The sequence below is a fragment of the Labeo rohita genome, chromosome 7 (assembly GCF_022985175.1).
Source record: "Labeo rohita strain BAU-BD-2019 chromosome 7, IGBB_LRoh.1.0, whole genome shotgun sequence".
In the NCBI taxonomy this organism is placed as follows: Eukaryota; Metazoa; Chordata; class Actinopteri; order Cypriniformes; family Cyprinidae; genus Labeo; species Labeo rohita.
The window spans coordinates 42,099,317-42,125,948 of NC_066875.1; the positions used below are offsets into that span (position 1 = coordinate 42,099,317).

At 33.8% G+C, this 26,632-nt stretch overlaps 1 protein-coding gene and 1 long non-coding RNA gene across 2 annotated transcripts; both read right to left on the bottom strand.

Annotated features, from left to right (window-relative positions):
• Positions 1 to 1,018: 1,018 nt before the first annotated feature.
• sv2ba (synaptic vesicle glycoprotein 2Ba) lies at positions 1,019 to 17,448 on the bottom strand. Its single transcript, XM_051113947.1, has 13 exons — positions 17,328 to 17,448; positions 13,138 to 13,804; positions 11,048 to 11,228; positions 9,879 to 10,030; positions 9,555 to 9,688; positions 8,892 to 8,981; positions 8,593 to 8,706; positions 8,273 to 8,361; positions 7,329 to 7,493; positions 6,572 to 6,705; positions 4,382 to 4,585; positions 4,128 to 4,287; positions 1,019 to 2,194 (listed from the first exon to the last, which is right to left on the bottom strand). The coding sequence occupies exons 2-13, from the start codon at positions 13,598 to 13,600 to the stop codon at positions 2,011 to 2,013; spliced, it is 2,070 nt and encodes a 689-aa protein (XP_050969904.1). The 5' UTR covers positions 13,601 to 13,804; positions 17,328 to 17,448; the 3' UTR covers positions 1,019 to 2,010.
• Positions 17,449 to 20,929: 3,481 nt separating this feature from the next.
• LOC127167839 (uncharacterized) lies at positions 20,930 to 25,731 on the bottom strand. The gene is made up of 5 exons (XR_007828032.1): positions 23,292 to 25,731; positions 22,934 to 23,016; positions 22,590 to 22,639; positions 22,282 to 22,403; positions 20,930 to 21,978 (listed from the first exon to the last, which is right to left on the bottom strand). It is a non-coding gene; the product is annotated as an uncharacterized LOC127167839 (long non-coding RNA).
• Positions 25,732 to 26,632: the final 901 nt, after the last annotated feature.

The following is a 26,632-nucleotide window of genomic DNA, read 5'->3' on the forward strand; positions in this document are numbered from 1 at the left end:
CTACACTGAGGTTTTCAAATAAATATTAGCTTTTGTTTGTTTTGTTTGTCATAATTCTTTTGACTAATCTTCTAGATTCATTTCTTGAGATTCTCTGACCTCTGTGACCGATGCTGTGACCTCCAGCTCGCCTCCTTTCTGTCTTTCTGTAGTGTGAGAGTGAATGAGTAGCGTGCTAGATTTGGCACCTCGTAGTCCGTATTGCAGAAGAATGAGTGAAGCTGGCACCTGTGTGTGTCTTTCCACTCGTCTGCAAGCTTCTGTCAAACTCCCACAGAAATTCAGCTAAAATATCTTTTCCTCATGGCTTATTTTTAAAGGGGAAACATACATCATGATGCATTTGCACATTTGGCAGTTTGGATGTTACCAGCTTTGACTTTAGTTACTGTACTTAGTTACTTATTTACTTAAAATAAATTTCTTTACTGTGGTCTGGCAAGATCGTATAAAGTGAGGCCTTTCACACCCTTGGTATGAAACGTGACAAGTAACGTAATCACAGAGTAGATTTAAACTGAGAAGCACATTGTGCGTGAATAAAACTGTTATTGCACAATCAAATTCCCTGTTTGACATCACTCAATAATAATGCTAAAGTTGATTCGTAAATGAATAAATACAGCTGTGCTAAGAGGAAAACAATACGCAGCCACAAACTTAAGGTTAAAAAAATAAATAAATTAGAAAAGCAGCATATTTAGCTTTTATAAGAAGGCACAGCATCTTATAAACTAGTAAATCTGGTGAAAGAATTATCTAGATTTTTGTTTCACACCTTTGCATAAGTAAGTGACCCTCACAAGAGGTGTGACCGATTCACACGTGAGCCCTGGCCTTGTTTTTACAATTGCCTTTCCATGCTCACATACTCACAGAAAAGCATGGGAACTTAAAATAAGACCAAAACACTGTGGTTTTCTCATCTTCTTTCAGTATATTGGGCTGAGAAAGAACACGAGTCACTAAAAATCAAAAGTAAAATTATGTTTTTTATTTTATTTTTATACCATCACAAACCAGAACAAACAAAAACATTAGATTAATTAGATTTTTTTTGATATTTCAATTTTTGAACATAAAATATAAAAAGAATATATTTTAGATTTGACATAAAGCTTTTAAGACTTGCAATGGAGGCCCTTTTGAGGCCCTTTCGTATGTAATCAATGTTGACCCATTAAAATAAAATAAATTTGAATAACCTTTTCTGTGACCTTTCTTTTGTTATGAGCTGTTCCTTTCATAATTCTTATTCACATATGTTAAAAGAAATAAGAAAAATAAAAACAAAATCACATAATCTACACATTTTCTCAGAGGAAATGAGCATTATACACACTTCACATAAGTCAAATTCAAAAAATGTCTATCTTCATACAAACATTGTCATTTTTATGTAGTATGGTCATTTTCTAATGAAAAGGCATGACAAACAATAGTTGAAAAGATGGGAATCAGAGTTAAAACACAGTGAAAACATAATTATCTAATATGAAATAAATATATACCACGGTATTAACAAATACAACACAACAAAAACTAGCTGATGACCAAACGCTGGTAAAGATTTCTGCACCAAAAATGCAAAAAGAACTCAATTTTTACATATTAAATAACCATAAAATATAGCGATCTCATTGAACTAATTGTCAAATTCATTATTTCTTCCAATATAAAATGGAAATTTGATATCAGTACTTGGCTCTAAATCATTTTGTGTAATCGCAGAAAACATATTTCCCCATTTGTCCACAATTTTGGATTTCTCAAAATATACTCAAAATATAGCCAGTGTGAACACTTTAAACAAACATATGCTCTACAACTTTAGTTTAAGAGAAGTAATACTATGAAAGTACAGTAATACCACAGTACATTGGTTCTAACATGACACCATATCAGCTTTACATGATTCAGCCCTTTTGCTGTCAGTGTTCAGCAGTCCAGCATGCGGTCATCCAGTGTCCAGCTGGACCAAGCGCTGAGGCCTTGAGGAGTTTGGCTTTTTCACTGAAGAATCACCTCTCGTGTCTCGGGTAACTTAAACGCTAGCAGTCCTCCGCACACTAGCGCCGAGAAAGACAGAATGATGGGGATGATCTTGGTGATGCCGATAAACTTGCCGAAGATGAAAGTGCTAATGATAGCTGCCAGTTTACATGTGCCATTCAGCACACCGAAAGCTGTGGCTCTGAGGACACAAATGATGGATGAGTGAGCACAGTGTTATTGTCTTTATTCAGAGTCAACATCATGTTTAATTTGATGTAAATGAGGCTGTGAGGCATTGAAGTTCAGGTTGTTTTATATGTTGCACTGTTGTGTAACTGGATCGTTCAAATTATATTATTTCCAGACAAAAACTTGAAAGTAGGTGTGAAAATTTGGTAACTTATAGACTGTACGAGACGGTACACCTCACAAAATAATACACAAAGCAAAATTAAAGAAGAAACAAAACAAAGAGAGCAAACAAACAAAAAAAACAATAGGTAAATAGATTAACAAAGCATATTGAACATGCTTCTATTTCATACAGCCTCAATTTCATAAGTAAGTTAGTGCTGTCAAATGATTAATCGCGATTATTCGCATGCAAAATAACAGTTTTCATTTACATTATGTATGTGTACTCTTTATTTATTATGTATATATAAATACGCACACATGCATGTATATATTTAACAAAAATATGTTGTTTATATATTAAAAACATTTCAGTTATATGAATATAAATATATGCATGTACTGTAAATATTTTCAAAATATTTATAAATATTAAATATTTATAAATACATAAATATACACAATATACGCACATATATTAAACGTTTTATTTTGGATGCAATTATTCGCGATTAATCATTTGACAGCACTAAAATAAATCAAATAAATATGGTATATATTGTAACAAAGATATTTTAAACATTTATACACTACTGTTCAAATGTTTAGGACCAGTAAGGTTTATTTATTTATTTATTTAACTTATTTATTCAGCAAGAACGCAATAAAATTGATAAAAAAGTGATAGTAAAGGCATTTTTAATTTTATTTTTAAGACATTTTATGATTTGCCATGGTTTCCACAATAGTATAAAGCAGCACAAATGTTTTCAACATTGATAATAATAAAAAATGTTTCTTGAGTGACAAATCAACTTAGAATTATTTCTTTTTGATTTGATTTGAATGAATTTCTAATAATTTTACTGAAGACTGGAGTAATGACTGCTGAAAATTCAGCTTTGCCATTATAGAAAAAAAAATTTTTTCAAAAAATATTAAAATAGAAAACAGTTATTTTAAATTGTAATAATGTTGCACAATATTGCTATTTTCACTGTATATTTTATTACAAAGATGCAACCTTGGTGAGCATAAGATACTTCTTTTAAAATCATTAAAAATTTTACTGACCTCAAACTTTTGAACAGTAGTGTATATAAATAGTTTATTTCGTTTTATGCTTTACATCTTGACCACAGCATAATATCAAAGAATTTTATTTATCTAAATCTTTCAAGGATTTATGCTACTATTTACAAAACTTTTAAGTTTATAAGGTTAGTATGATGAAAACATTTATACTTTTATTAAGTAAGGATGGACTGATTTGATCAAAAGTATCAGTAAAGCAATTTATAATGTTACAAAAGCTTTCTTTTCAAATAAATGCTGTTCTTTTGAACTTTTTATTCATCAGAATCCTGAAAAAAATTAACAAAAATATTAACCAGCACTTTTTTAGTATAGATATTATTAAAATTTGTTTTTTGAGCTCCAAGTCATCAAAACATCAAGCATATTAGAATGATTTCTGAAGGATCATGTGACACTGAAAACTGAAGTAATGACTTCTAAAATTTCAGCTTTGCATCACAGGAATAAATTACATTTTAAAATATATTCAAATAGGAAAAAAGTAATAATATTTCCATATTGCTATTTTTGATAAATGCAGCCTTGGTGAGGCTTCATTCAAAAACATTTTAAAAATCTTTTAATTGTAGTATAGTTCAAAAAGTGCAGTTTTAAGAACCTATTTAAAGGCTGTTTTTAAACCATTTGCCTCGTATGAATTTTAAGAATTAGAGATATCTTTTAGTGATGATCTTTTGTACCTTTTTGAGGCTGGATAGAGCTCCACTGTGATGACCTCAATGCCGTTCCAAGCTGCCGCACCGGCTGCGAAGAACAGGCACTGGAACAGGACGACGGCCCACTGACTGAAGCACAGGAGCAGGAAGAACGTGCAGAGAGCGGAGCCTAACATGGAGCCCCCTGCAAACACACACACAATTCACAATTCTTTTAGATACTTTAAACCCACTGAAACTTATTGACAAAGCATCAAGTGTTTTGTGTAACCACTCACCTATAATTTTAAGCCGTCCTATTTTGTCCATTAATAGACCTGCTATGATGTTGCCAGGTAATACAGACAAACTACCCAGGAAGCTGACTAGATAGATCACGATGTCATTTTCCTCTTGGAAATTTAGATGGCAGCCTTTTTTGGGGTGCAGAAATGTTGTATTGTGCAGCTTACAGTTAATGAACTTGGAATCTTCCCACAGGTCTGCAAGAAATGTGATAAAACGGATAGTTAGTGAAAGAAAAACCCCAAAATATCATTCATAAATCTAATAGATTGAAGGTTAATATATAGGCTACAACAGGGCTAAAGGCACACCCTAAGAAAAAAATGTGCTTTTCAATGTGCCCGAAGTGTATGAGTGCAGAAAAATATATACGTTTGTATTGAACATTTATGGACCAACAGATTTTGTGTGAAAATTAATCATACAATTCGTTTATTTTGTTTAAAAATCGTATAAATATATGAGGTTGCAAAGGGGCAGAAGGTACACAGTGTTGATATAATAGCTAAAATAATGTTTTTTTAAAATAATGTCTAAGGTAATACTTGTTCAAAACAATCACCTTAGCAAAGTTTGTACTATTTTCTGCTTATTTTGATAAATAAAATAAGTATTTTTTGTTCTGTAAATATACTGTCATTAAAATATGAAACATACATTTTAAAATACAGAAACAAAATAATTTTAAAATGTAAAGATTCTGAAAGCATTGAAGGAGATCTCGTAGTAATTTAATATAGATTTACAGTAGTAACAAAAAATTATATTTTATTATATTGTATAATTAATAGCATGTTTTTAAATATGATGGTTTCATTCTAAACATGGTGACGGACACCCAACATAATATATGATATTTACCATCTGAATCTAACAATGTCATGTCAATAAATGGAAAAGTCAGCCTTCTATTAATTATCATGTTAATTATTGAGCCTTTTAGCCCCAACAGCAGGGGTGCTTTTACCCCAAATACCATACTTTTACATATTCTTTTGTTATTTAAAAACTGTTGCCTTAATTATCTTAAACAAAACTGAAAATCAAAAAGAAGACCTTTATCTCAACATATATTAAAGAATTTTAGCAATTCTGCTACTTAAAGGGGTCACCGGATGCAAAGTTCACTTTTACATATTGTTTGAACATTAATGGGTGTTGGCAGTGTATGTACAAATCTACACTATAATGATAAAAATCCATGAAGTGGTTTTTAATTAATCTGTAAAAATAATATCCCCTTTTTGCAAATCAGTAAGGCGTCACACCAACAGAGGCCGCTCCCACGATAGTTGATTGACATGAGCATCTTAACTCAGACCCGTCTTAAATCAGCTGTAACAGTCCCACCTCCATTGTTTGGATGCCGGAGCAGGGATGTAAGTTAGACAAGAATATCTCCGATTGAGCGACTGAGGTGTTGTGTTGCTGGATGTAATAATGAACATAGTGGTCGTCATTTACTCCTGACATCTGAGCTGCTGAAGATGCAGTGGATTACATTTGTTTGTGAAGGGAATGCGCCTCCCCATCTACATAAATGTGTCTACGTTCACGCGAATCATTTGTGATCCAGCTTCACCTACAGCAGAAGTGAGTATAAGGGTTTTTTTATGAATCTTTGCAATCGCCTTTCCTAATAATGTGCTAGTTAGCAAGTTTAGTGGCTAAACGCAGCTAATTGCGACTAAAGTAAACAGGCTCGTCACTCCACAAAGAGACGAGAGGGGCGGGGCGAGCAGAGCTCATTAACATTTAAAGCAACCTCGACCAGAACAGGATGATTTTTGCAGAGCTGATTTTGACAAGGTAAAAAAGGTGTTATTTACACTACCATTGAGAAATTTTAACCAAAGCATGTTATAGACTTTTCATTAAGACCCTAAAGAATCATATCAACTTGTGGAAAATTGTCATCCGATGACCCCTTTAAATCTACAATATTTTTAAAAGCATCAAATATTAGATCATTAAGCACAGAATCGACATCCTGTTCACAATCGCATCAAGGATCAGCCAAATTTGCACGTGTATCTTGAAAAGCGGATGTTTTGAAAAGTGCTACACCACGTTTTTTTGCCATCTAGAGGTTTAGAGGAAAATAATATCAAAGGCGTCTTTTACCCTGGGGCTTCTTAGCCCCGTTGTACCCTAATATATACAAAAATGTATGAATTGAATACCAGTATTGTAGAAGACTGTGTTTTTAAGGGTGCAGTTCTCAAAGAAGGTGTCTGTTGATCTGACGTCCTCAAAATAACAGTTCTCAAAGAGTGATTCTTCAAACTTCACGTTTCTTATTTCTATGCTGATAAACCTGGAATGCAAAGTACATAAAACTGGCTGATAAACCAATACACAAGCATTACCATTCAAATGTCTGGGGTCAGTATAGAAATGTATACTTTACAGCAAGGATGCATTCATTTCATCAATAGTGACTGTGAAGATATTTATAATGTTACAAAATATTTCTATTTCAAATAAAAGCTTTTCTTCTGAACTTTCAATTCAAAAAATCCTGAAAAGAAAACGTTTTCAAAAGTGATTTTTGAGCAGCAAATCAGCATATCAGAATGATTTCTGAAGGATCATGTGACACTGAAGACTGGAGTAGTGATGCTGAAAATTCAGCTTTGCATCACAGAAATAAATTACATTTTTAAATATATTAAAGTAGAAAGCAGTTATTTTAAATTATAATAATATTTTACAATATTACTGTTTTTATTGTATTTTTGATCAAATAAATGCAGTCTTGGTGAGCATAAGAGACTTCTTTCAAAAACATTTTTTAAAAATTCTACCAACCCTAAACTTTAAAACAATAATGTGCCTGCAATAGTCCTTCATTCTATAAAACATCATATATATCAAGACAGAGACAGTTAAGTTAATAATCTAGAATGTGTATTACTGTAAATGAATAAATAAATGTACCTGTCATGAATATACTCCCCCTCCTTGTGGACCTGATTTTGCAGAGTGAAGTTGAAATGAAAGCGTTCCACTTTCTCACGATGAAAGATCTTGACGTTGGACTCATACTCCTCAAATTGGAGGTACTTGATCTGGTCAGGAAACCACGCACCCAGGCCATAATAGCTGTGTGGTGGAAGGTGGATTAATACTGTACGTTGTTTACTATTAAAGAAGTCATTTTGCTACATACCTAACACCTACAGAGAGATCATTATTTACAAGATCCAGACATGATGGCGACTAAAGAACATTTTACAACAATCATTTATGAGGTTCTCTGACTGTTAGGATAGGCGACGTAGAACATAGCAAGAAGCTACGCTACCAGTCAAAAGTTTTTGAACAGCAAGATGTTAAATGTTTTTTTTTTAAAGTCTCTTCTGCTCAACAAGCCTGCGTTTATTTGATCCAAAGTACAGCAAAAACAGTAAAATTCTGAAATATTTTTACTATTTAAAATAACTGTTTTCTATTTGAATATATTTAAAAATGTATTCTAAAATGTATTTATATATTTTAATTTACTTCTGTGATCTCAAAGCTGAAATTTTAGAATCATTGTTCCAGTCACATGATCCTTCAGAAATCATTCTAATATTCTGATTTTCTGCTCAAAAAAAGTTTAAAATTTAATATGCAAATCTGCATATTAGAATGATTTCTGAAGGATCATGTGACACTGAAGACTGGAGTAATGATGTGAAAAATTTAGCTTTAGTCACAGGAATAAATTACTTTTTAAAATATATTCAAATATAAAACAGTTATTTTAAATATTTCATAAGTTTACAGTTTTTGAAGTAGAGACTTCTTTAAAAAAAAACTTTAAAAATCTTACTGTTCAAAAATTTTGACTGGTAGTGTAGGTCAGCTATAAACATGCTATATCAAAAGCTGCTCACCTGAAGGCCATTGTAAACCACACGATGGCAATGAACAAACCATTGAGTCTGAGATCAGGTGCGGCGAGTGACATCAGGTTCTTCATGACCTTTGGAGAACATTGGAAACAAAACAAACATCTTAACATCCATGTTTCAACACTTTTATCATCTGCCCGACAAAACCTGTAATTCTGATCACTTAGAAAAGTAACAGTACACCTCTCCTTAACAAGCCTCATACTTTTAACCATCATTCAGGTCTTTAGCTCAAATGGTGCAGGACGAGAAAGAACATGTTGGAAGATACGGACTGCACTTTCAAAGAAATGTTAGCATACCTGTTTAACTAGGGTCATGTGTCTGACCATGAATCTCTGGAAGGCAGTGCCAGTTTCACTCTGAATCTCTATGAACTCGTCATCCTGTGTTTGAGGCATTTTGATCTGCGAAACCTGAAAGAGATAAGATAAGAGCATGTAAGCTGAGCCACATAACAGGATTTATAAGGTGTCGCCAATTCAGTTATTAAAAAAAGTCTCAGTAAACTCATCACAGACAGGGATCAGAGATGCTTTTCTAGGGTCAGTTATTTGGTAGTAGTCTGGTAGTCTGGTAGTATAAAAGTGGACATCTTTACTTGAAACACTCTCTCTGGTTCTCCCTTCGCCCTCCAGTTGGTGTCGTGAACCTGCCTCAGGATCATCCAGGCTTCGTCGTGTCTTGCAGTCTGAAATTCACAAAATAAAAACCATGAATTTTGTTTAGCACAGGGCTTTCTTGCCATGGTCTGTGCCGATTATTTTTTTAACTTATTTTTATACAAAAGGAATATACTTTGTGCCTTAAAAATACAATACAATACAATACAATTAAAAAAAAAAAACTAAAATTAATATCACCTAATGTTTTGTTATTTTATTGACATCTTATTTATGCATTTATTTCATTACTGTTTTAGAAATCATAAATGTTTTGTATGACAGCACTTTTTTATTATGCACTGAGCATTTTTGTATTATTATGGACTGTATATAAAGAAAATGTTGTGCAGGTTTTTGTGCTTTTTTTATACTTTTTAATAATGGATATCAATTTAAATAAAAAAGCCAAAAATAAATAAAAAATAAAATATATAATATACTTGTTTAATTAATTTTTTCTACAAACAAATTATTTATAAATAATAATATAAATAATAAAATAAATATAAATAAATATGTCTAAATAAATACATTTATGTGACAAAAAACCTGCTAAAATTCTCTGTGCCATTCTAGTTAATTATCATTTATTATGTTACCTCCAGGAGAAAACGGGGACTTTCTGGCATGAATACCAGCCCAGCGAGAGCAGCCACAGAGGGAAGGAAACAAACCAGCACAAACACTCTCCAACTGTGGAACTGGAATTCTGTTCCCATACTGAAACCCCAGCCTGTGACAAAAAACACCCCAAACCCTCAGAAACCTCAGCAGAAAAATGACAACATGAATCTTGACAAGCGGTTTTGGTACTTCAAGAAAACTTCTAATATTGTATACTGTTGATTCACACATATATTTATTTTCAGTTCTTTGCTCACTGCAGTTCTTTTGTTATCTAATTATGATTTATGATGAATGACCATAATGTGGGATGATTCCCCATGCGGTGAAGGAAGCGTACAGTCCTCCGAGCATCCAGAACAAGCACAGCCAGCTTAGATGTTCTCCTCTCTTATCCATCTGCAGGAACTCAGCGAAGTATGTGTACACAACAGGGATTGAGCCACCAATCCTGCAGGAGATTATCAGAGACATTGTCTTAATATCATTTAACTGACTAATAAAATGTAATTTTACCATAAAGCCAGTATAGTACGATATTTCCTCCTTGCAGTAATCTACAACAATTGACCGTACGCACAGATTACTTTCTCGTAATAGGAGTGTCATTTGCTTGTTTTCTCTACATAATCCATTCACAATTCGAAGAAAAGTTTTGTTTGCCTAAGAGGACCAAACATCTATGTATACCACTTCAAGAATGACAAACGCGAGTGTAAAAAATGATGTGAGTAAATCCGCTAAATATGCATGAGTCATTGTTATGAGACAGTAATAACTGAACGAAACATCTGACAAGCCGATGCCAAAAATAGAGCTTAGTCTTAAAATTTAAAGGGGTCATCGGATGCCCATTTTCCACAAGTTGATATGATTCTTTAGGGTCTTAATGAAAAGTCTATAATATACTTTGGTTAAAAATTCTCTATGGTTGTGTAAACCATTGCCAAAATCAGCTCTGCAAAAATCATCCTGTTCTGGTCGAGGTTGCTTTAAATGTTAATGAGCTCTGCTCGCCCCACCCCTCTCTTCTCTCTGTGAGAGTCAACTCTGCCGGCTGCAACTCTGCATCTACACAAACTTAGTGCCGGTCACTTTCACTCCCATGCACCCATGGTACGGCAGCAAAGTTCCTTGATTATTACGCCAGAATGAGAGTATAGTTCCTAGCCATATCAGCCTAGAAAATCACAACTTTTCATTTTCCGTCAGTCTTAGTACACAATGTAACTACAGAAGAGTCAAGTTTTAATAGGAAAAATATTGTCATTATGTATGGTCATTTTTGAGCAATATGCTATCGGTCTAATCAGATTCAATGATCTATGCTAAGCTATGTTAAAAGTGCGACCGCCAGACCATCAGATCGACTGAATGCATTCGAAAACGGTAAAACTTTTTGATTCCAAACTTTAAATCAGGAGTGAATATGCATATATTAATTCCTGCTGGTTTCAGCGAGTCTCACCCGATTCCTGAGCAGAGTCTGAAGAAGATGAAGAAGCCGTAACCCTGTGCGAAACAAGACAGGAAGGAGAAGATGCAGTTGATGGCCAGTGCGTAGAGTAAACATTGTCGTCTGCCCAGTTTATCAGCCAGACCGCCCCACAGGACAGCGCCGATCATCATCCCCACGTACACTATTAATCCTAAACACAGAAAACAAAAGTCAGCTACTGAGGAACAATAACACAATAAATCATAATAGATCTATATGGTACTTCTGTAAAATTTAAGTTAAAAACAAGTTTCTAGCTTTTTTGTTTGAAAAAATTATGAATTTTAATTTCGTGCAAAAAGAAATTTCTAGTCATGATGTGGTTGTTTGCATCAAATAGGGCATATATGTCTAATAAAATATTTTATTATAAAAACACTTTTTAAATCTACTTCACATGAGTTTACAAAAAAGTGCCTGCTCATAATAAACCCACTGCTAAAAACAGCCTAAGCGGGTTGGCTGGTCTAAGCTGGTTTAAGATGGAAGTAGCTGGTTTTAGCTTGTCTCCCAGCCTGGCCAAGCTGGTTTTAACTGGTTGTCACAGGTGGTCTCCCAGCCTGACCAGCTAAAGAAATGGCCAAAACCCCTCCAAAACCAGCTTAGGCTGGTTTTAGCTGGCTTTTTTCAGCAGGATGGTGACGGTGATGTTAAAATGGCCAGTCAGCTTCCGTGATTTGGCTTTTCTTATGAATTTTTATTATTTAATTTTTTCGTCCGATGCATGCAAATGGTAACTCAGGTAGGCCAAAAACACATGAAGAGAAGTGTTGGGATAATACAATATCAGCAGTCATAGACACTGACATTCAGATGGGATTAGATTCCTCAGAGGACCATTGAGTTTGCCAAAAAACAGAAGATAATTTGCTAGTTTTACTAGTCTCACTGTAAAACTAGTTCTGTCCAAATAGGGCTTAAGGTACAGTATTTATTAGTCTGGACAATCAATATTTAACAAAAGCATCAGAATATCACACAGCGTCTCTCTTGCATTTTTCAGTGATCTGCTTCTCTCTCTCTCTTACTCATGCACACACAGTCTCAAACAGCTAATTAGAGAATGGGATAAGTGATTATCAGGCACGTGGCAGGGATTGTGAACCTCCCAAAGGATTACACACCGTACTAGACAGCAGACTACTTTCATCCCTGATTGAAACTTTTCCTGCTCTTCCTTTCTATGGCACGAGATCAGAGAAACGTTCTTATTTGACCTGTGCTGTAGTTCTGTCATCACCGCCAAAAAATAAAAATGAAAAAATAACAGTACACAAAGAAATATAGTAAAAATAGTAATATTATGACATACTATTACAATTTAAAATAACTGCTTTCTATTTGAATATATTTAAAAATATAATTCATTCCTGTGATATGGCAAAGCTGAATTTTCATTCTAACACACTGATTTGGTCTTTGAGAAATATTTCTTCTTTATTATTAAATGTTGTAAAGAGTTGTGCTGTTTAATACTTTTCAGAATTCTTTGATGAATGGAAAGTTTATTTTTATTATTTTTTAATAACATTATAATTGTCTTTACTGTCTTGTGAAATATAAATATTACTTATTAACAACAACAACATAGTAATAATAATAATTAATAATACATTGCAGGGGAAATTAACTATATTTATATCATTATTTACTATTAATGATTTATTATTAAATTTAAACTAAATACAAAATTATTGAAATGTAAGTAATTACATAGAGATGATCAGGAACCATTTGTGAAATGCGGGACATCATTTTACTTTTTAAATTATTTATGTATCAACCCAGATTAAAATGGTTTAGGTCTAGATGTTGATTTGACAAATATGAAACCCTCTGGGACATCTAGAAAATATGTTCTTCAAAAGCACGTGAAGAGCATTTACATTTGCTATTATACTTACTTCACATTTTGTTTTTAGTTCTGAAAACTCTGTATTGAACCACATTAAAAATAAGTCGAATTTTTGATTGGGCTTTCCTACAAACAAAGACTTGATTGACTCAAATTGATTGAGTCTGATCATAAATCTGAATCGAATCCCCATTCCTTCACTCACCAAGCATGCCCTTGTCAGCATTCGACAGGCACATGTCCTTCTCAGCACTGGGCAGGGCGAAACTCACTACGAAGCACTCCACCCCATCAGCCATCAGGGCCAGACCCAGCACCGTGAAGAGGGTCCACTGGAAGCGGCCGTGACCGCAGTCTTCCATAATGGACTCGTATTGTTCAGGCAACGTTTCCTCCTCCACCTCAGCTGCCATCCTGGCCTTCATGCGGGCCTCCCTTCGGGCGGCTCTCCGCGCCTCCTTGATCTCGTCCGGATGAGGGATGCCCTGGTACTCGCCCTCGTACATCTGATCATCTTCATCATGCCCCTCGGTGACATCACTAGCAGCATCTTCCTCCTCCTGAGGAGGGAAGTCTGTCTGATAGGGGTAAGTGTACTCTCCTCCTTCTCCGTATGTGGGATACGTTTCTCCTTGCTGATTGATGTTATTGTGGTAAGGGTCATCCATTTTGGCTTGAATTTGTTATATTTTTGAACACAAAAAATAGCTAAATAAGTATAATCCCCAGAATCTCTGAGTCTTTGGTGAGAGTTCCAAATCCAAAAGAGGTTTAAAAATATAAATTGCACCTGGCTTATGTCAAGGCCTCAGTATTTATGACAAATGAGTTAGTTCCCTTTGGTCGGTTCTACACAAGGCCACATGCTAAACCTGAAGGAAAAAGAACATAGTTAGTAAAAGTCCATAATTTTGGATGTGCAGTCCATTCAATGGACTGCTAAAATTCGAAAAAACAAACAAACAAACAAAAAAACAACGCAATTCCACTGCCAAATTAATTTCATCTAACAAAAGCTGTTTACTGTAATTCATTTTTACAATCTTTTGCGTGTGTGTTTGATTCAAATGTTTGATTCAAAGTTAAAAAAAAAAGAACCAAATAATTAGTCATTCGTATGAGAATTGCGCTACACTGGTTTGATTCACTAAAAAGAACCGACTCACTAGTCCTTCGTGTGAGAATTGCGCTACACTGGTTTGATTCACTAAAAAGAACCGACTCATTCGTATGAGAATCACGCTACACTGGTCGCGCTATATGTTTGATTCACTAAAAAGAACCGACTCACTAATCATTCGTATGACAACTGAGCTATACCGGTGGCGTTATATGTTTGATTCACTAAAGAGAACCGACTCACTAATCATTCGAATGAGAGTTGCGCTATATGTTTGACTCACTAAAAAGAACCGACTCACTAGTCATTCGTGTGAGAATTGCGCTACACTGGTTTGATTCACTAAAAAGAACCGACTCACTGGTCATTCGGATGAGAATCGCGCTACACTGGTCGTGATATATGTTATATATGTTTGATTCACTAAAAAGAACCGACTCACTGGCCATTCGTATGAGAATCACGCTACAGTGGTCGCGCTATATGTTTGATTCACTGAAAAGAACCGACTCACTAATCATTCATATGAGAATCACGCTACATTGATCGCGCTATATGTTTAATTCATTAAAAAGAACCGACTCACTAATAATTCGTATGAGCATCGCGCTACACCGGTCGCGCTATATGTTTAAAAGAACCGACTCACTGAGCATTCATACGAGAATCGCGCTTCACTAGTCGCACAATATGGTTTATTCACTAAAAAGAACCCACTCACAAGTCATTCATATGAGAATCACGCTACACTGGTGGCGTTACATGTTTGATTCACTAAAAAGAACCGACTCACTAATCATTCGTATGAGAATCGAGCTATACCGGTGGCGTTATATGTTTGATTCACTAAAGAGAACCGACTCACTAGTCATTCGAATGAGAGTTGCGCTATATGTTTGACTCACTAAAAAGAACCGACTCACTAGTCAATTGTGTGAGAGTCGCGCACATGTTTGATTCACTAAAAAGAACCGACTCATTAGTCATTCGTTCTGTAATCGAAATTCACTGTTAATGAAGCAGTTAACAACACTAGCCTACTGCCAGAATATTTTCGTACGGTATTCCAAACGCACGCGCGAGAATTTTAAATGGAACGGAATGTCATTCGTTCCAGGTATTTAAAAAAGGGGAACGGGTTCTAAATAATTAGACTATTGGTTCATCACATCAGCTACAACTTACTGAACAAACTTCACGTCGATGCCTCAGCCTTGTTCTCATTCAAGAAAAATAAATATGGCTATCCGGAACTAATGTTAACAGAGTTATATTTTCAATGAAAATGCAGTAGCATCACATAAAGCATTTGATCTGACCATGCAAGAGACGAGATATCGAATAGTTATGTATTTGCAGACCTGATAAATAAATGTCAATGCATCAAAATGTGGCAGCTTTTATGGCAATGCACATATTCATGTGTGTCTATTTAGCAATGGATCAGGACACTGGCAATATGAAAAAAATGTCTAAGTGCTATAAAGACACACTGCTTTTCTTGTGCCCTGACATGTGCCATATTTTCTCTTGCTTTCCAAGTGAGAGCTATGATTTAATCCAGCTTAAAAACAGATGAATTTTATTCATTCCCAGAAGGCCAGATTAAATTTGGAGGGTGAATATTCAAATGTTTGGAGTACAACAGAGTATACGATTTGGCGTATAAAATCAAAACAGATATAAAGAACTAGTTAAAAAAAAAAAAAAAACCACACAGTTTTTCAGAATATCAAAAATTGAGCCATTTGTCCCTGAACACTGACAGTTGTCCCTTGCCCAAATATTAAAAATGGTCAAAAAGAGATTACTGAGAGAATACATCTGCATTCACTGAGTATCCCATCCTGACCTGGTCATCATGATCTGACGGTCCCAGATGGCCATTACATAACTTTAGACTTTAGACAAAATAAACTAAAACAAACCTGGCAAATGCATGCAGTTAGGTCTATGTGGACTATATGATTATATCATGATGTTCAACTGTTTACAATGCTCTGAATGCCTGAATAAAAATGGTATATATATATATATATATATATATATATATCAAGGCAAATTATTAAAGTAGATGACATAAAAAAAAACAAAAACAAAAAAACAAAACTACTAGGCCTACTACTACTACCACAACTAATACATATTAAAATGTCAATAACCTACATTAATCATAATAATAATAATAAGTTATTAATAATTAATAATGGTAATATTTTATTCATTTAAATTTTTAATTTCATTTAAAATATGCTCTAACATCTGAAAGCTAAACTGAAATCAATAATTAAGTGTTTATACAATCTTCCCACTAAATTCATTTGTGCCATCCTCTCCGTTAGGTGATATATCCTTATACGGCTGAAAGTGCACATGGTGTGGGCGGATCTTTAGTGATGTCACCGGGAGGAGACGGTACCTAACAGAGGGCAAGTCTGAAGGGCACATTTGCTTAAGCGTGTCACCTGTAGCCTCTGGACAATGGCAGTCACCTTTAACCCTGTATCAACATTCTTCATTCAGATATATTTTAATTGTTTGTTGTCACTATCTGACATTGATCTGTATTAAAATATTTTTTAGTAATAAAAAAAATCAATTTTTAAAACTGGTGAACTGAGAAACGTTAGTTTAAATATATGTGCTTATTTGCTTAACAAATTCACAAAAAGAATATTAAGCAAGTTTGAGTTGTGTGTAGGATATATATATATATATAAATATATATATATATATAATTATTATGAATGCTTACTTGACATACGTGCTACAGATTCAGCTGTGCAAGATCTTTTATTTTTTTTAAAAAAAGACAAATTATTTTAAAATGAAATGATATTTGTTTAATGCAATTTGTTTTAAAGCTAAATGTAAGAAAAAATATATATACTTAACATTTTTTTTAATACCTATTTTTGTTTTAGACCCGTCATTTTATAATTGTAATCTCATTGGAGGACAGACGGGACCAAAAATGTCAATGGCTAAAAGTCAATAAACAATCTGCAATGAAAGGCAACATGTCATGAAGCTTTTCCATCAGCTTTATAGATCTGCAAAATACTAGCATGCAACAGTCACTTTCAAACTAGAATTCTAATCTCTGCTTACGGTTTTCATTTCACTGTTGTGATCCAAATAGATACTGTCAAATATTGTGATTTGTCATTTGTACAGACATTTTAAGTTTATCACTAAATACAAGCGTGATTTAAAAACTGGCTTTGAAAGCAGTTTTAAGATCTTAAAATTAAAATGAAATTAAATGAACTTACCAGAATTATTATTCCTTTATGTCTTATGGTGTTTGATACAAATTTTAAAAATCCAAAGGGAAATCCTGGCAGAGTTTCAGAAGGCAAGCCCTACATGTCACCTTAACAGGAGGCTGTTGGGCAGACCAGAGGATTATGGGTCGACCTCATGATCAGCGCCTCCGGCTCATCCAGATGGATTCTCCCTACACTTGATGCTGCCAGAACAAATGGTAGAGTCCAGTTTAAAAAACACATGAATAGACCGAATCAGATGCTATTGCATGTTTTGGTGAGCAGAATACTATTACAATCATGAATGTAAATGATTTTTCCTCACAAGCTTATGATGCCACTGATGCTAAATAATCACTGAGAAGGTCCTGAATGAGAAATGTTAACTAAACATTTCATGTTTAACTTATTAAGCACAGATTATAGCCTTTGAATAGACAAATTTATTCCTTTTAGCTTTCATAGCCTGAAAGGTTTGCTTGCGTCGAAGTGTAATGTCTTTTCGAAACTTTTTGTGTTCCTTTAGGACACAATATGGCTTAACTAGCTGAAGTGAAATGCCCATTTCCGGCGATGTTCAGAGTTAGTTTGTACGGCCTGCTCCGGGACAGTATTATAGAGGGTAGATGTCTTGCCCACAGTAAAGCTGCCTAATCCCACAGCCAGTAATTCTGCTGCAAAGAGGATTAGCTCCACCCCAACAGAACCATTGGCTATTTTTAGATCACATATTCCCTGTGTTTTCTCCACTTGCTCCGCCTCTTTACTTTCCCCTCCCACCGATTCATCTAAACTTACTAAGTGGGCAGTTGATCTACTGTAAGACCAGCTTCACCTCCACAAATCCTTGTTTTAACACAGTTGTTCTCAGACCTTGTCAGATGGCAAACTACTTAATGCACCACATTTAATGTCTTGTGAGTTTAATTAATTTAATTTAATTTAATTTAATTTTTGGATCTCAGGTATCAAGAGCTCCACTAATAATTCCTATTATTTTCATTTTATTTTATTTCATTTTATTTTAAAAAAAAGTACCGTTATACTTACTATTATAACATGGATCAACGTTCTGGAGCCATCTTTTATTATTCATTTTATTTTATTTTATTTTATTTTATTTTTTATTATTCATTCATTTTTTGAATTACAGGTATTTAATGTTCTACTAATAATAAATACTAATAATTTAATTTAATTTAATTTAATTTAATTTAATTTAATTTAATTTAATTTAATTTAATAATTTAATTTAATTGAACTTTTTAATCACAGGTATTAAGAGCTCCAGTAATAATTCTTATTATTTTAATTTAATTTAATTAATTTGAGTTTATTTTGTTTTATTAAAAAAAGTACTATTATTGATATTAAAATAATATAATATTAATTTTAAAATAATAATAAATTAATAAAAAAAAATAAATAAATAAATAAATTAATTAATTAATTATTAATAATAATAATAATAATAATAATAATAATAATAATGGCATTTTCTAACAGTTTGCCAGAGTATGTTTAACATGGATCAGCGTTCTGGAGCCAACTTTTATTTATTTTATTTTATTTTATTTTGTTTTATTTTGTTTTATTTTGTTTTTATTTTTATTTAATATATAATTTTTTTTATTATTCATTCATTTTTTGAATTGCAGGTATTAAATGTTCTACTAATAATCCCTATTATACTTTAATTTAATTTAATTTAATTTCATTTCATTTCATTTTTGAATCACAGGTATTAGGAGCTCACTTGATAATTCCTGTTATTTTCATTTAATTTAATTGTACTTAATTTTAAAAGGTACCATTTTGATATCAATTTAAAAAATATTATTTATAATAGCATTTTTTAACAGTTTGTCAGAGTATATTTAACATGGATCAGTGCTCTGTAAATTATAACGTATAAGAAACTATAGAAAAATATCTTCCATTAATTGACAGTTTATTTGACGGTTTGTGTTGGTGTCATACACGGTCAGTCTCTTCCTCCACTGATCTTGTTTTCCAGGTCTGCGAGTGTAATCCCACAGTATTAAGAGAACAGAGGTGGGAAGGAAAGACAGCAAAGCGTCACAAGCAAACTGACCCAATCAAAACCATCAGAGCTGATTGGAGCGTGACCGCAGTTCCAGTCACCTGACAGACATGCGAGTCTCAATGTAATAAGTGATGAACCCAAGTATTTAATTTCTTTAGGTAGTTCTTGCTCAATGATAAATAATCTCATGTTATGTAAAGGTTTCACAAAAGTACAGAGACTCCACTGACTAACATTTTGTATCTGGTCTTCAGATTTATGACTTTATCCTCAAATCTAGGCCTTCTCCACATTAAAAGACTGAAAGGCGCCATCTAGCGTTTTCCATGGACTGAAAATAGCAAGTAAGGAATGGAACATTATCTTACTATTTTTAAAATATTCTGCAGTATACACTCTAACACTTGAACTTTCTATTCTATCTACTTGTTTTATTTGTTAAAAAAAACTACCTACCTAAATCCAGCTAAATAAATGATTGTAAAAACACATTTTTGGCAAATCCATAGAAATATGATGTTTTTTTTTAAATGTTTATGACTCCTATAACACCAGCTGTGGTCTGATCCCTTTAAAACTTTGCATGCTTGTTCAGAATCACATGTTGCATGTGCTCAGCAGGTTTTGCAAAATTTTGAGTTTTCCTTTAGGCTTTTTATAGGATTTTGGGTACATTTGGACAGGCCCCTTTTCTTAACAACCCCGTTATAGCATCCCAAAGAGCAAATTTCAACATTTCTGATGGTTTGTTAGGACAGGACAATATTTGTCAGACATACAACTCTTTGAATATCTGGAATCTGAGGGTCCAATATAAATATTGAGAAAATCACCTTTAAAGTTATCCAAATGAAGTTCTTAGCAATACATATTACTAAGCAAAAATTAAGTTTTGGTATATTTACAGTAATATCTTCATGGAACATGATCTTTATTTAATATCATAATGATTTTTTTTTTTTTTTTTTTTTTTTTTTTTTGGATAATTATTGATATTCACTCTCCAGAGAAGCTTTCTGTACTGGGTTGATTCCGGTCGGGAGAAAAACCTAGAACTATTTCGCAAAAGTAGGTTTTTCAAAAAATGTGAAATACCTGAAAATTTAGGCAGACTCACGATAAAATCTGGGACATGCGTTTTGTCCACCATGAGCCAAGGATTCCAACGACATAAGACACTCCAGCCTGCGACTGACGGTTTAGAAGTTATGAGTAGGGCTGGGAGTTGATTCCAAAAAGAATCGATTCCGAGGCGTCGGGATTCGAAAGGGGAATCGACTCCCCAGAAGATCATGATCGAGGATCTTGATTTCCATCTTAAATAAACGGCTATTTATTAACCTTTCTATCAACCAATGCTAATTCTTAAAGAAAACGCCGAGCACACACTGTAAAAAAAAAAAAAATCGTAAAAAAACGGAAAAAGTACTGGCAGCTCGTTACCTGGACTTTGTACCGTAAATTTACAGTCTGTTAATTTACAGTCTGCCACGGGTAAAAAAAAAACAGGACTTTTTCTGTTTTAATGGTATATTTATATATTTATATATACATTAAGCAAATAAATCCAGCACAATATACAAAGTGAACATGGTTTATTTTTACTTCATGTAAACATTCTTAAAAGTGCATTCAATGGCTTTTGTTTGCCTTAAGTGGGTTAGGACTAAACAATATCAAATACTAAATTCATTTAACAATGTGTTAACTCAGGCAAAATGGCTGTATTGTAAAAGACAGTTTAGCTTTAAACAGTAAAGGACAGAATTAAAAAAAAAAAAGAAAAAGAAAACATGAGCATCTGTACAATACAGGTGTTGCACTAAAAAGTGGTCACAAAATTTAAACTTCAAACTGTAAAACAGTCAAGGCTCAAAACTTTTTTTTCTTATAAGAGAAAACAATATTGTTTAGAGGAATCGTTCACACAAAAATGTTAATTCAGTCAATTACTCAGCCTCATACCTTTCCAAACCCATAAGACTTTCATTCATTTTTGGAACACAAATTAAGAGTATTTTTAGTTACAATACAATACAATATTTATATATAAATCACATTTAAAAACAACCAGAGTTGACCAAAGTGCTGAACATAGTAGAATAAGAAAATCTCAGACATAAAATTAGCACAACAAAAGTATCAAAAATAAAAACAACAATAAAAGCAACAATGGAATAGAGTTCAAGGAGTATTGAAAGCAAGAGAGAAAAGATGTCTTTAGAGCAGACTTGAAGGCAGAGATAGAGGGGGCTAATCTAACATGGAGCGGCAGAAAAATCTGGGTACTTTCTGTCCCTCTATTGATTGTCTATGCAACTACCATTTTCAAGGTCCAGAAAGGTATAAAGTATGTGACTCCAGTGGCTTGACAACAGAATTTTGAAGTTCATTGTACCAGAAATATCATTGAAGTGATGCAATTCATTATAGGGGATGTATTATTTCCCATTTAACTGCATGTTTAATGCAAGTGCCATTTTTTTCAATTTGAAAACTCAAATATTACATGGATTTCCAAAATTGTTCATGCAAGAGTCTTGGAGGAATGCACAGCCACTTGGTTGCCTTCATCTCAAACCACGTTCAGGATTTCTTCACAGGAAAATTCTAAAAGAAATGGATATGACAAAAAAAATGAAATGAATTAAACTGAACTACAGAGTAATATGCAGCTTGGAGTGGAAAAGTAGTCATACAGTATTTTAAGTTAATTAAATCAACTGCAATCCATAATACTTTCCAATTGTTTACACATTGCTTAACTTACATTTCCAATAGTCTCCATGTGCATCAGTCATATGAGCTTGTCAAATCAACTATGTCCTAAAATATACTTCATTATCTTCAACTAAATAAACAGCAACACGACCAAATGCTTTATACACTTTTTATAACATACGTGTTGCTTACTTCTGTATGAGCTCCAGAGTAAGTGCCGCCTCCTCTGGGTATTTTGTAGCTCACAACCGCAACAGGAAAGAAGGTTTGTTCATTAACTTCTCAAACGACAGCAATCTTGAACTGCCCATCACCTTAAACAAAAAAGACATTACAAAATGACCATATACATAAGGACAAGCATCTCTGAACACCTTTGAAGGCGTGTTCAGCAAACAACTTCACATTGTTGTAAAAGTCAACAGAATAAATGACTCAAAGGACTCAATTTCTTTTCAATATTGAACACTAATGTTAAATGAAATAGAATACAAACCCACCTGGTTGCCTTCATCTCAACCCTCATTTAGGATTTCTTCACAGGAAAACTCTAAAAGAAATGGAATAATGATAAAAATGAAATAAATGAAACTGAACTACAGAGTAACATGCAGGTTGGAGATGGAAAAATCAATCATACAGTATTTTAAGATCATTAAATGAACTGCTAACCCTAATACTTGCCAATTAAAACATCTGTGTATAAATTGCTTAACTGACATTTCCAATAGTCTCCATTTACATCTGTCATACGAGCTTGTCAGATCATCTGTGTCTAACAATATACTTCATTATTTTCAATTAAATAAACAGATACACATTTCATAACATACGTGTTGCTTACTTCTGTATGAAGTGCCGCCTCTTCTGGGTATTTGTAGCTCACAACCGCAACAGTGGTCATTAACTTCTTGAACTGCCCATCACCTTAAACACAAAAGACATTACAAAATTACCATATACATAATGACAAGCAGTTTGAACACACCTTATACACACAAGGATGATAACATGCAAAAGTAATCAATCCAATCATTTTGGTAACGTTAGCACGTTGTCTGTGACGTGGCTTCCGACGCATCAGACAGCAAACAACTTCACATTGTTGTGAAAGTCAACAGAATAAATGACTCAGTAACTATTTTCTTTCTGATACTTAACACTAATGTAAAATAAAACTCTTAATAAAACAGAATACAAACCCATGATAAGAATGAGGGTGTGCTTGAGATTCACAGTACAGCAGCAATCACATCCTGTCATTAAAAAAGAAAACGAAAGAAACACAGCGGTCATTTTGACATAATGTCGTGTGCATTTGTCCATTAGAGTGATAAAGATAACTCGAGGAGCTGACGTTAACGTTACTGGCAAGCGGCATCTGGCGCGGTTACCGCGCATCGGAGGCCTCTGTTTACACAGTCGCTTCACAGACAGCTTGCTAGTAACGTTACCGAATTAGTTTCCGTTTTGCATTTTATCTTCCGTGTGTGTGTAAAAAAGACAATAAAAGGTCAAACCTTACCTCCTTTGGCAGAAAACTCCACGAGGAAGATGTCTGACGATATGCAGAGAAATGTTGAGTGCGACAGCTCTGACGTTCATTTGCCAAACAAGCCAGACAGCAACTAAGTTAACGTTACGTAAACAATTTATGTGACATTTAACTCGTTTACCACTAAGAGTATATGAAAAACATGTTTCCCAAATTCGAAAGCCGACATTAAAATGAAACTTTGACCGAGAAACTCTCCGCGTCTTCTCTTCACTGTTTTCGCGCCTATGTAAGCCATCAACGTTCTTGTTCCCACAATGCAAAGCGTAATTCAAAAATACGGAAAAACACCTGTAAAAACCAAAAACGGAAAATTTCCTGTAATTATTAGGGTATATTGTACTGTATTTTTACGGATTTTTTCTACAGTGCAGATCAGTGGCCGAGAGCCCATCTGATTTACAGATAAACAAGGAACTCTTATTAGCAGTGTTGAGGAAAGTTACTTTTAAAAATAATGCATTACAATTTTGTGTTACTGCCCGAAAAAGTAACTAATTACGTTACGTATTCACTTTGTATGCAAAGTAATGCGTTACGCTACTTTTGCCTTACTTTTAAAATCTGGGCAGGGCTTGCTTCTTAGTTTTTATTATAAAACAATTCTAATGTAAAAGCCATTTTACACCAAAAGTGAAATGAATTCACCTCAGACTGAAAGAAAAGATTTATGCAGGAGATCACTCTTCAGTAATAAAAAAATGAAGCACAAATATTAATATATCTAAAGTAATTTTTGCTTATTAGTATGGTTGAATTGCATCATCGAAAGTTAACAGCAGCAAAGACACTGGTTAATAAAATGGGATTAAATACATAAAGGATATTTGTTTTAACATGTTTAATTATTGCAGGGTTGCATCATATTCTGCGTTCTGCGTTTTTATTCATTTTGAGAAATACTGAATCTGTTTTTTGTTTTTTGTTTTTGAGTGAGATGAATTAATGCATGTTCACATTTACCCCCAACACTGTATATTAGTGTTGTTGTTCTGGTTATTTTGTTTCAGTGTACAGTTTGTTCATTTTGCGCAAAGCATACAGTTGAAGTACACATCATTCAGCTGAACTGCGCTGTGGGCTGTGACTAATTTCATGTGCAATGCACACAAAATTACAACTTAAATACAAAAATATATCATAATTTTTTTTTTAAAATAAAGCTTCCTATTATGATAAGTCTGCTTTCTAAGACCTTTATATCCTACAGTCATGGCGAAATTAGGTTCCTCCACTCTAAACAAAATAAGAATTGAAAAAGAATCGAAAACAACAGTGAGGAATCGATTCTTGGAATCGAATCTAAAGGATTCCAGAACCAGGAATCGGAATCGGACTCGATTCCAAAATTTTCAGAATCGAACAGCCCTAGTTATGAGCGATTTTGTACTTTCGATCACTGTAGCGATTGGGGCGAGCCTTGGTGACGTTTCCTCTACTACTAGCAAATAAATAAATAAATAAATATTGTCGCTCTTTTGTTGTTTTGCCCTCATTTGTAAGTTGCTTTGGATAAAAGTGTCTCCTAAACATAAATTTAAAATATTTGAGTAAGTAAAAAAAAAAAACTTTTATTCCGGAAAGATGGATTAAACTAATCAAAAGTAAAGATGTTTATTTATATTATTTCTATTTATATTCTGTTTGAAATAAATGCTGTTCTTTTGAAATTCTGTTCATCAGTGAAGATATCGTGCAAAAAAAGGATTCAGTTTCCACTAAGTATTAAATTATAATAATGTTGATAATAATTGTTTTTTTTTAGCTAAAAAATTTAGCTGAAAAAAAAATGATCATCATTAAAAGATATTACATATATTTTATAGAAATAAGTTTGTTATGTTAAATTGTAATATTTCACAATATTACTATATTTTATGATCAAATGCAGCCTTGGTGAGCATAAGTGAGGTCCTTTAAAACATTACAAATCTTACCAACCCTAAACTTTTGAACGGTTGTGTAACAGATAAACAAGTGGACACCAATAGCCTTGTGGTAAGCCTCTGCTCACTGCGACCCGAGTTCGATTCCCGTCTCGAGGTCCTTTGGCGATCCAGCTCCGCTCTTTCCTGTCATCTCTCTACTGTCCTAACACAATAAAAGGCATGCCCATCCCCCCCCCCCCAAATGTTTTTTTTTCTTTTGTAAACATTAAACAGTTAGAAATATCAAACAAAAATAAGTAATACAATAAGTTCAGTATCTTCCAGTATCATTAATTATATTAGTAGTCAATAAAGGGGACACAAATGGCACTCTTTCCTAAAAGTGATATTCTACAGCTTACATTAAATCTGTTAAGTTACATTAAATCTTTTTAAATCTTCAATAGTAGCAGTACAGTCCACATTTAAGTGAAAAAACACAACAACATTGTTGACCACCATAAAATGTTCCTAAATCTACATGAATCAACTTTGACATAGCTGGCCCGAGTCTGACAGCCCACGCTGTCACCCTGTCACCCTGTCACCGTTACTTTCCTCCTCCAGCAAGTCCTTCAACGTACAAAACAGCTTTTGTGACGGGACAAAGCTGGCAATGTACTTCATTGTGTCAGGCTTGTTTCCCATCTCTCTTCATTGGTGGCAGACTGGGAGCAACGGATTGCAGACGGGATATTGAAATTCACTTCACGTTCCCCCCTACTCTGACTATGGCAATTGCGTTGAAGTGCATCTCAGCGTGACACAGAGAGAAGAGTCTTTTCTTTCACTGTTTCCTTATTTATCTAACACCAGAACTCTGCTGGGGAGGAGAGAAGGCTCATCCAGGGCTTTCTAAACACTGTAGACAGTTCATTGAGGATCATGAAGCTCATTATTCAGAGACCCCTGAACTTTCATTCACAACGCACACAAGCAGCGCCTCACTGTATATATGCAAATAGTGTGTGTTGGAAATGTTATTTGTTTTTAAAGGGTTAATAGTGTCAGCTGTAAGCACTTTTCTACTGTTTCACACTGAACTTTTCATCTAGAGTCT